We start from the raw sequence: 11,486 nt of genomic DNA, 5'->3' as shown, positions 1-11,486 counted from the left end.
CACTATCCGAAAACTTGTTCGATAATTAATTGTTCACTTTAGTCCAGTTATAAGTGGCATGTAAATAGTGTTTTGATATATATATGCTATAAGTATTTAGTTATGTTTTGAGCCTTTTGGTATATGAACTAATATAAAAATGGTAAGTTTTAATGGTTGTGTTGATGAAGGTAAAGAAATGTGTATAAGTTTTGGTTATTTGGTGAACTTAGTTTATGAATGTGAACATGATATTATGATGATAAATTTGATAGTTGAATAAGTAAGGAATGTTTGATTTGTATGCTTGTCTTATGCTTTGGTGATGAAATGATCATTTTGCTTTAGGTAACTTGTTGAACTTTGGATGATGTTATGTTAGCAATGTGGGCAATGGTGTTATGTGTTTAATTGGGCATTAAATTTATGGAATGGAAGGTGTGGTTAACTAATGGTTGACGTTTGAACGATCTATATTTAAACGTTTGAATTATGGTACCAATGAGGGCATATTGGTTAGGCACTTAGGTTGAATGGCTTTTTATATGTTTTAGCATGTTTAAATGTGTTTTGAATAGATAAAAATGGTCGGAAATGGTTTGGCTCGAGACTTAAGAAATGGTTGTTGAAATGGCTTATTTTTGAAGTTATTTTAGGTGCACATGGCTTAGGACACGATCTACCACATGGTCATGTGCCACATACGGTTACTTCACACGACTGTGTGTCTTATTGATTTTTTATACAAGTTTATCCGCACGGTCTTAAAGAGTTACACGGCCTAGCGATACGGCCGTGTGACCCTAAGTTACATGGACTCAAGTTATTACATGGTTTGACCACATAACCATATCTTTAAGCCACACGGTCTGGGCTCTGTTACGCCAGGCCGTGTGACCCTTATTTTTAGTTGTTGTCATATTTTTCTATTTTGTTTCAGATTAGTCCACCTTTTTTTTAAACAAATTTTAGGGTTTCAAATACTCAATTTAAGTCTTGTTTTTTAATGTATATTATGAATGATGATTCTTTTTTAATTTATGGTGTTTAAATTAATTTTTGAATTGTGTTACTATAATATCGGTTTTGTTAACTTTCGTAATATCTTATAACCTTAATCTGATAACAAAGATGGGTTAGGGGTTTACCATGTATCTGGGGCATGCTATTCCTTTATTGATGATGTGTATTTTAAATTGGGAGTAAGTCTTGAATGATGACAAGATTTTGATAAATGTATATTTTTATAAGAGTTTTTATGATCCTTAATTGAATTAATGCATATCTTGTTAAGATTGCATGATTTGGGAAGTGTTAGGTACAGACTAAAGTGTTTTTGGGCTGCTCTGCTATAATGTTGTGACATCGCCCCTCACAACATCATGACCTTGAGCTACAAAGTTGTGATATCCTTAATTAAATTTTAATTATTAAATAAAATAATTTCATGTGTCGCACAAGTAAAAAAAAATAATTCATTGATATATTTTAAGTTATATTAAAATTTAGATAAATAATTAATAAAATTTGAATGTTATGTTATATACAATAATCTTTAAAAAAATCTTTATCGATAAATTTGAAAGTAAATTAGCGTATTTATCAATAATGAATGCCCTTAAAAGTAAAGACTAGGGGATACCATATTTAATTAATGGTGTGGACTTTATTGAAGTCGATGTCTATGTACTTGGGTCAAAAAAGAATGGCTAATAATCTGGCTGCTTTTGGTATTCAGCCTCAAGCCGACTGAATAGTCTGAGTAAGCTACATTTGCTTGATTTATTTTGTTAATTTAATAGCTTTTAATAAGAGTATCAATAGATATGAAACTAAAATATTTGATCCCGGATTTAAACTTCGACATTTCCTACTTCCTTTCTTATATATAAAAAATTCATAAATAATACAACAACAACTCTCATTTTTTTCCAATTTGATTATAGTATATAAAAATTCTATGATCTTTCCTTTGTTTTCCTTTTGTGTTATTTCTTTAAGGAAGATTATTATCTTCTCTAATATTATTTGGTTATATCTTAAAAACAAATGATATCGTTTTAAATTTGAAATTTGTTTGTGAAGTTTTATACTCCATTAATAGTATATATGGTAATAATCTTCTTTAAATACACCATCCATTCTTTTTCAGATAGATTTCCTTATGCTCTTTTGAAATTAAAATTATAGCCCCTGCCAGGGGTGAAGCCAGAAAAAAATTTTTGGGGGCCGAAGGAAATTTTAATTTTTTATAGTCTATATATTTATAATTTTTAAATGATTAAATTAAATTTTTATAATTTTAAGAGGGGCCAAAGTAGAATTTTACCTTTACTAATTTAAAATTTTAAAAAAATCTAAAGGGCCTAAATAAAAATTTCCCATTTTAGCGGGAGCCGGGCCCATGCCTGCCCCCCTTGGTTTCGCCCTGGCCCCTGCATTTTAGTTTTAAGACATTGAGTTCTTTTCTTTTTTTTTTATTTAAAATTTTTTATCTTTATATTCAATTTTTCTATTAACATTATTGACATGGCAACTATAGAAAAGGTAAATTATTTTTAGTTCTCTTGCATTTATTGTTTCTATCAATTTAGTTGTTACCCTTTAAAAGTAGATAAAAATTTATAATTTTTAAAATTATATTTTTTATAAAATCCAAAAATTTTAAATTCTTCTAAAATAAAATAAAAGAATTCTTTAAATTTCAAATTTTTAAAAATATATAAAATTGAAAGAAGAAGTATTATTTTACACAAATCAAAATCGGACGAAGGTATCAAACTTTTAAATAAAAATTAGAAAAACTCAATATCTTAAATTTAAAGATAGAAACTAAATCTTTAAGTTTCAAAAGCGTACAGAAAGCTTCCCTATATTTAAGCCTTCATTCTCTTATCCATCAATAATGAATACGAAAGTGTTATAAGTAGATGGGGCCTAAGCTCATGGATGAAGGTAATTATTGCAGTTGGTTGTATATGATAATAATTAAAGCTTATATTGTGGTTGAAGGGGAGATGTATGGCAAACCCCAACTACACCATTCTTGAGAAAAAGTCAAATCCTATAGCGAAACAATAAAAAATGCAAATAGCATAAGGAAATAGTAGTTAAACTATTGTTAGCATCTAAGGATTAAAGTTAAAATTTTATTAAATATGCACAGAAAAAAGAATAAATAGTACTGCCTTTATGAAGTCTTAACATTATATACAACTTTTCTTTTCCTGATTATTAATGTCAAATAATACAAGACTAAAAAACCCAGAAAAATATATAAATATATTAAAACTGGTTAAAAGCATAAAATAATATATATATATAAAGCAAAATATAATAATATAATTTAGACTTCCGTAAAATAATATATTAAATGTATTTTTAGAAATCCTCAACAATTAAAAGGACTGAAAAAGAAACCAAAAAGAATAAGAAGTTTAATTTTAATTTTGGGTAAATAGGTTATGACCAATAATTTTGATATGTTCACGTACGTTGATCTTGTTTTGTTTTCTTGTTACTCTAAAATTTATAATAATTATTTAATTAAATATAATATTTTAAAAAATTGTTCATGTAGCATATTCTAATAATATAACATAATATATAAAATTGTCGGATATGGTCACGGCACATTATCTTGAAGCTGAGGGCAGTCATTCAATTGGCGTTGGCTGAACCTACCTTTTCAAATATGCGCAGTCACCGTACACACACGCATTTCAGCCTAGCCCCAAGCTCGCCATATAAAAAGACAACACAAACCCTTTCAAATTCCGATTGATTAATAAAAGGGATTATTGTTAAACTTTTTGATCCAAATTTCAAACTTGATCAGCTAAAAATTAATTGTTTTTTTAAACCATAGACTGAGAGAAAACAAGCCCATTATATTTTGTGGAACAAAGTGCACCACACCTTTCTGAAAAATGACTGGTCTAGGAGACAAACCATCAAAAGTCCCTGAAAGCAAAATTCCCATAATTTTTTTGTTTATGTCTTCTTAAAATATATATAAATTATAAATATGGGTTTAGCAAGTAACAACTACCAAAGGCTTGATTGATGTCGTGTTGGTTAGTTGGTATTATTTTAAAGGCATTATCATGTTTTATGGGTGACCTAACTTCTGATAAGTGTAGCCGACAAAAGCATTATTGGGAATTGCTTATACATGTATAGGATAGGGAGGCAGTAGGCCCCATTACTCTCCCACTTCTACTTTCTAGTTAAGCAAACAATCCCAATATTTGGTCATGAATCATATTCTTCCACCATTATTCCTTTCTTTCTTTCTTTTTTTCTTTCTAATTTTGATAAAATCGAATTAACCCAATTTTTATTTTTGAAACTATAAAAGAGATAGTGGACATCTTTTTCTAATCTCCATGTTCATAATTATTTAAGTAATGGGAAATTAAAACAGCCCACCAGCTTCTTTAAATAAAAAAGCCAAAAAGAAATGGAAATGGATATGAAGTGAAATATTTGGTAAGCAAGGTGACATGGTACCCATCTCTGACCAGTTAAACTAGGCATGGAGTGGGAGACAGTTCATGTGGTCTGATGTAAAGGGAACTTGTTAGTATCCAAATATGTCCCCCATCAATAATTTCAAATTAATTAAGACAGGCTTTAATAATGATCCAATTTAACACTACTGTACATCAAGGAAATTTATGGCCTAAGGTAATCTTTAAACGGCTGCAAGAACATAGGCCGTATATATTAATTATTGGGGTATTGTCCGGGAAAGAGAGAACAAAAAAAATTATGACATAAAATACAAGAAAAATCATATTCTCTAATATATGGTTTTTTTAATACCACTTTAATCATTGCTTAATGGTATTCAATAACATTTCCGAATTAAAAATAGGAAAGTGAAGTAGAGCATCAAGTATGTTTGGAATAAGTTTCTGTACGTATATATAAAAAGCAATTTAGAGAAATAAAAAAATTTAAAAAATATTTATATGAAAACGCAGAAATGAGTTTTTGAGACAAAAGTTAAAAAGAAAGTAAAAATTAGGGTAGATAATTGAAACATGAAAAGTAAAAAAACGATATGCATAAAAGAAAAAAGTGGGCGTTGTAATTAATAGTTTAAATTTGGTATGTTAATGAGTGGAGTGACCAAGTGCTGACGAATCATTCCCTTGATGTATTAACAGCAGCCATGTGGATTGTGCGTATATTTCCATAGCATTGTTTGTTTCCTAAGATAATGTGATGAATGTAGTGGGGGGAGGGGTTTCCAATGGTCAACCTTTGTATAGAGAGAACGGAAGAAGAAAGAGAAAAAGGAGCTTTCATTATTATTATTATTATTAATTTTTTTCATGCCAATTCATTCCTTGGACTAATAATCATAGCCACCCACCCACCCACCCAACTTCCCTTCTTAAGACCCCCTTTTGCACCCTCATTTCCTCTCAAACCACCCCCTCTCCTCCATTTTTCCCTTTCGTTCTCTAACATTTCATAATAAAGGAAAGCCTACCTAATTCCACTGGTTTTGATAAGCTTAATGGGTCTTGATGATGATGCATGTAATACAGGCCTTGTTCTGGGGTTGGGATTCTCATCTGCCCTGGAAACTCCATCCAAGAAGCCATCATGTCTTAAGTTTGAACAACCAGCCACGACGGTGGCACCTCCAACAACTTTTGAACCGTCGTTGACCCTGGGTCTATTTGGTGATCAGGGTTACCAAGTGACCAAGAAGTCGGATGTCAATAAAAGTGGTTATCTTCATCACCATGAGGAACCTGGCGCCGGTGATTTATATCGTCGTCAAGCTTCTCCTCATAGTGCTGTTTCTTCGTTTTCTAGTGGTAGAGTCAAGAGAGAAAGAGAGGTTAGCAGCGAGGAATTAGAGGTAGAGAAGAATTCGTCTAGAGTTAGTGATGAAGACGAAGACGGTGTTAATGCAAGGAAGAAACTCAGGCTCACCAAAGAACAATCTGCTCTTCTCGAGGAAAGCTTCAAACAGCATAGCACTCTCAATCCTGTAACCTCTCTCACCTTTTTCCTAAATCCTCCATCTATGTATATCAATCACTATCGGCTTGATTTGAGCTTTGGTTATATTTTATGCTAAAACAGAAGCAAAAGCAAGCTTTAGCAAAGCAATTAAACCTGACACCAAGACAAGTTGAAGTATGGTTCCAGAACAGGAGAGCAAGGTAAATTGATCATATAACCCAGAAAGCTTTTGCATGTCACTTCTTAATTAATTTCATCAAACAAGAAAATTTTAAAAAATAATAATAATCTTTGGTTTTTTCTTTCCCTCTGCAGGACAAAGCTTAAGCAAACTGAGGTGGATTGTGAGTTCTTGAAGAAGTGTTGTGAGACACTGACAGATGAGAACAGGAGACTGCAAAAGGAACTACAAGAACTCAAGGCACTGAAACTGGCGGCTCAACCTTTTTACATGCACATGCCGGCGGCCACTCTCACCATGTGCCCATCTTGCGAAAGAATTGGCGGCGTTGCCGATGGCAATTCAAAGAGCCCATTCTCAGTGGCTTCAAAGCCTCATTTCTATAATCCCTACTCCAATCCTTCTGCTGCGTGTTGATTAAGTTCGTTAGACCTTAGTATAGAAAAAGAAAAGGAAAGACTCCCCACAACCCATTTTTTGGTTAAAGGGCTTGTAGTGAATTAAAATTAAGGTAATTAATTAATTTGTAGAAAAAACAATAGTATAATTACTGATCAATCTTCTCATCTTTCTAAAGATATATGTTTGTAAATGATCATTAGAAAAATATAGTATCTATGAAGGATTACTCTTGGTATATTTATTATTTTGATTCTTTTGTTTCATGTTTAATGATAGATTTCTTATTTTTCATCAATTTCCTTTCAATTTTTTATTGTTAGATTTGATTATATGGATATGGATGGAACATCATTTGTTTTTTTTTTTTTTAAATTGACTGTAGAAAATCTTTCCCCATGATATTTTGCTCCAAAGGTCTGATTAAAAAATATATTTAAAAAAATAACGGTGTTCACATTGACTTTCTTTTCAAGCTTTTTTTTTTCAAATGAAAAAGTTGGAAAATCTTGGTGGACATGTTAGTTGAAAATCAACCATGTATTTTACATATGCGCTCGCCCCGAAACTTCTTACACACTTGTCAGGGAATTGGTTCAGTCTTCTTTTCTTTTCTTTTTCTCATTTCGATTTCACTTGATTGGTATAATTATTTATAAAAACTAGTATTTAATATTTATACTTATTTAAAATAAAATATTATTTCTAAAAAATTAAAATCAATTAAACAATTTCTCTTTAATCTTTAAATTGAAGTGTGTTTGTAATAATAAAGATGTTGATTAAATAATGTTGAATCAAGAAATAAATATCTAACAATCTTATCCTTTGTTGGAATATATTGAGAATGTAATTCTAGTGGCAAAGGGTGATCCAAGTTTGATGGTGGAATAGTGTCAACCTTTTTGGTTGTCTCAATTGAAGAAAAAAATGGGGGATATGATGATAAAATCAGTTGAAGCTTATGATTAAGTGAGAGAGGAAAAGAGGGTGGGGATGAAGGAGGTTAGCTCACGTGTCTTTGCCTTTGTCTTACATGAGAGAAAGAGAGAGGAAAAATAAAATAAAATGGGTGGCGGTGGAAGGCGTCTAGACAAAGAAAGCAATGGATGGTTCACTTGAACCAAAAACAATTTTATAAAAAGGGGGTTGGGGGGGTGGCTGTTAAGGGAAAAGCGGAGAAATAGCCTTAAGCCTAGCCATGGCCTCGTGAGATGCTCTCTCTTTAAGGGAACCGGTGGGTCATATCTCACGTGGTGTCCCAATGGCTGCTCACCCCCTTTCAATCTCTATATTATCTCTATACTGTTGTAAAAAATATTTAATTCAATTAATTTTTTAAATTTGATGTTAATAAAACAAATAAAATTACCGACAAAGTTTTTTATATTTTGAGGTAACTTTCAAAATAATATTATTAAAAGAGTAGTTACAAATTTTTAAAAATATATTATTTAAAGATAAAATGAATTTAAAAATATTTTGACAAAAAATTTTAAGTTGTCAATTATATTAATGATAAAAAATATTTTTATTAATAATAAAATAAAATATAATAATTTTTTGACCCTCTGATTTTATAAAAATAGTCATTTTAACTCTTTAATTAATTTTTCTTTTTTTAACTCTTAAATTTATAATTTTGTAAAATCACTTTAAAATGGATAGAAAAGTTAATATTTTTAACTTTCTTGATATAGTATATAAGTGGATTGCTACACAAATAGCACGTCAACATTTAATTAACTTTTAAAATTTAAAAGTATTAAAGTTTTATATAATTTTAATGATTTATAATTTAAAAATATTTTTATAAATTTTTAATTTTTAGAAATTAATTAAATGTTGATGTGTCATCTATGTGATAATTCATGTGTATGCAATGTTAGCAAATTTAAAAATATTATTATTTCCGTTTATTTTGTAATGATGTGACATGAAATTCAAATTTAAGAGTAAAAAAAGTCAAAAATTTTAAATAAAAACTAAAATAATTTTTTATAAAATTAAAAGGTTAAATAAATAATTATGCCTAAAAATTAAAATTAAAGAAAATTTTGACCTGGATAAATTTAATTATGAAGGAATATTGCACCATTGAATATGATAGACTAACTATCTAAATAGTTTTATTCTCAAAAGAAAAAAAAAACTATCTAAATAGTTTTAAGCTTTCTTTCATTTATTTCAAAAGAAAAGAAAAGAAGGTTCTTTTAGTTTCCTCAGAATCCTATTATAGAGATTCTCCACATGGAGTTGAGACAGACGACCCTCAAATAAATGGACCCAAACTGGCAAAAGAGATCACTTTCCTCTCCCACAGCTTTCTCTTTCAGCTTCCCCTCAATTCTCTAACAAATCTCATCCCAAAAGCTATATATTCCACTTTTCAACAATGGAACCTATCTTAGGTTTCATCAACTTGTTCAAGTGGATGGCCTTGGAGTCATTGGGCCTCCTTCCTTCCAACTTTGCAACTAATTCATGCATTCCTTATAGCCATAGGCACACTATCGAAATTGGTACATAAAGTAGCATGAGTGACGAATACTAAAGCAGTAATAGGAATTCTTTGGACGTATAGAGAGAATAAATATTTAAATTTATTCAGAAAAGATTAAATCAAAAGTAAAATTAATCTGAAAATATTATGTAAAGTTCCATAGTATTTAAGAACATAATTTTGTTTTTCAATTGAGTATTAGATAAATTGATTTTATGTTTTAGTTATATATATTTTTGAGGTTACAACTATAATTATAATCACAAAGAATATATTCTATATTTACTATAATTAGAACCAAATACTACAAAGCATAAATCAGAATAAATCTAGAGCTAAACCTAAATAGTTCTAGAAAAATCTATACATAATGTAATTTAAATCAGAATAAAATTAAAGACAATTCACACATGATTTATGAATAGTAAGAGTCCAACTGTGATATTAATATTCCAAAATCTTAACCTTTACTAATATTACCAAAATTGATTTATTTTATAATTATATATTTTTATTATCGGCATGAAATTAGGGTATGGACCAATAAATAAGGAGAACATTTCCCTGGAAAATTGGGTGACTTTCCGGGAAATTACTCTACTCTAGGCTTCCTTATTCTCCTCATTATCATCATCACCATCACTTTCTTCACCCAATATTTTACCATCGCCATCATCATTATATGAACTCTTCAACCCTCATTTTGAACTTCAAACATTAAAAATAATTATTCATTGGACGTTTGCCAAAGGATTATTTACTTTGTTATTCCTACTCCTTTTGGCTCTTTCTAAGCCTAGTTTCTTGTCTTGGGCAACAAAAAACAAGTGGGGGAAAGAGCCAAGTTCTTGAGTGGGGGAAAACCGACATATCTCCTTTAAATTAATACAAAAGATTCTTATTTATTTTATTAGTATAATAACAAGTAATAATAATTAATCAATAATCTCTTCTTTTACATGATTAAAGATTTTGCCTTACGCGTGTGCCAACGTAATTTATACCTACAAGAACACAAACACCAAAAGACGTGTCTTGTGTTGGCTAATTTGTCGGTCTATGAAGCTTTTTCTTTCTTTCTTTCTTTTTAATATCAAAGAGTTGGATATGGCATTATATAGGACATATATTTGCATTATTTATTTTTGTATTCTTTTTCCTTCAAATTAAGGTTTGATAGCAACTAAGCTGTTTTTTTTTTATTATTATTGCAAACAACATCCGGTTCTAATGAAACACCAAAACATATATTAAAAACAAAACCTACGTGTTGTTTCGTATTAAATGACAACCCCCCTCCAATTATGGATAACCTTGATTGCACCAATCAAGCTTTCATCAGGCATTTTTTAAAGAAAGAAGACATTTTCAAGATCAAATTATTTACATTTGGTTTGGTTTAAATTTGTTTAAAGTTGTGTTACTATCCGACATGATAGACTCGATTTGAATTGGTAAATATAAAAAATCATTTAATAATATTTAAAAATAATAAATATAATATAAACATGATAGATTTGATGAGACCGAATCTTAAAACAAAACAATTTTTTTTTTTTTTTTTTGCTACGACTCGATTCAATGCATAATCACCTTTAACTTAATTTAATTGATATGCTCGGAAAAAGAATGAGTTAGACGTAAATTTTTGATGAATTATATAAAAGTAAACTTTAACCGTAAACGTACCTGGTAGTTGGTTTGGTTAATATATAGGTTAGGCAGGAGATTAACTCATTATTCTTTGGTTTTATACATAAGTTAGTTTCACACTTCTTTTAATATCCTACTTGTGTTATTTTTAGTTTAATTTGATATATAATGTATTTCACAAAAGTTATATATTTTAGTACTCAAAGGTAATATTATTAATTTTTTTAATATTTAATTTGAATTTTAGAGATGATTGGATGAAAATTTATAATTAGATGATAATAACAATTAACTTTCATCAAATCAACTCTAAATTGTAAATTAAATCACATTCATTGGACTGAATTTGGCTAATTAAATGCAAAGTTAACAATTTAACACTAAATTTATTTTATTAATAGAATCATGAAAATTCAAACCTAATAACATTAGCAATTGAATTTTATTAAATTAACCTTAAATTTCGAATTAAACACTAGAAGTTAATACCGCTACCTTTGAGTACCAATAACTTTTGTTAAATAAAAGTATAAAATAATATAAATACCATATTAAGAAAAAGTATTAAATTCAAATACCAAATAATATAATCAGCTTTATTATTTTGATTAAGCAGCTTGCATTGACTCCTCCGTGATTAAAAAGTGGGATTAATAATACTATGAGAGCTTTCAAATCGGGGAAAAGCAGCCGACCTTGAAGACTAGGAGTAAGATAGTAATAAACAATAAGAATACTAATAATACTAATAATCCTATTGCTAAATTTAGTCAAATACCTATT

The 11,486-nt window shown here is 29.3% G+C and overlaps 1 protein-coding gene across 1 annotated transcript; it reads left to right on the top strand.

Annotated features, from left to right (window-relative positions):
• The first annotated feature begins 5,344 nt into the window (after positions 1-5,344).
• On the top strand, positions 5,345-6,845 carry LOC108477023 (homeobox-leucine zipper protein HAT22-like). The gene is made up of 3 exons (XM_017779433.2): positions 5,345-5,992; positions 6,088-6,167; positions 6,283-6,845. Exons 1-3 carry the CDS (start codon positions 5,510-5,512, stop codon positions 6,563-6,565), a joined length of 846 nt encoding a protein of 281 aa, XP_017634922.1. The 5' UTR covers positions 5,345-5,509; the 3' UTR covers positions 6,566-6,845.
• The last annotated feature ends 4,641 nt before the right edge of the window (positions 6,846-11,486 follow it).

This window comes from Gossypium arboreum, chromosome 12 (genome assembly GCF_025698485.1).
Source record: "Gossypium arboreum isolate Shixiya-1 chromosome 12, ASM2569848v2, whole genome shotgun sequence".
In the NCBI taxonomy this organism is placed as follows: Eukaryota; Viridiplantae; Streptophyta; class Magnoliopsida; order Malvales; family Malvaceae; genus Gossypium; species Gossypium arboreum.
The sequence above is the reverse complement of the archived record's forward strand: the minus strand, read 5'-3'. Positions and strand labels throughout refer to the sequence as shown.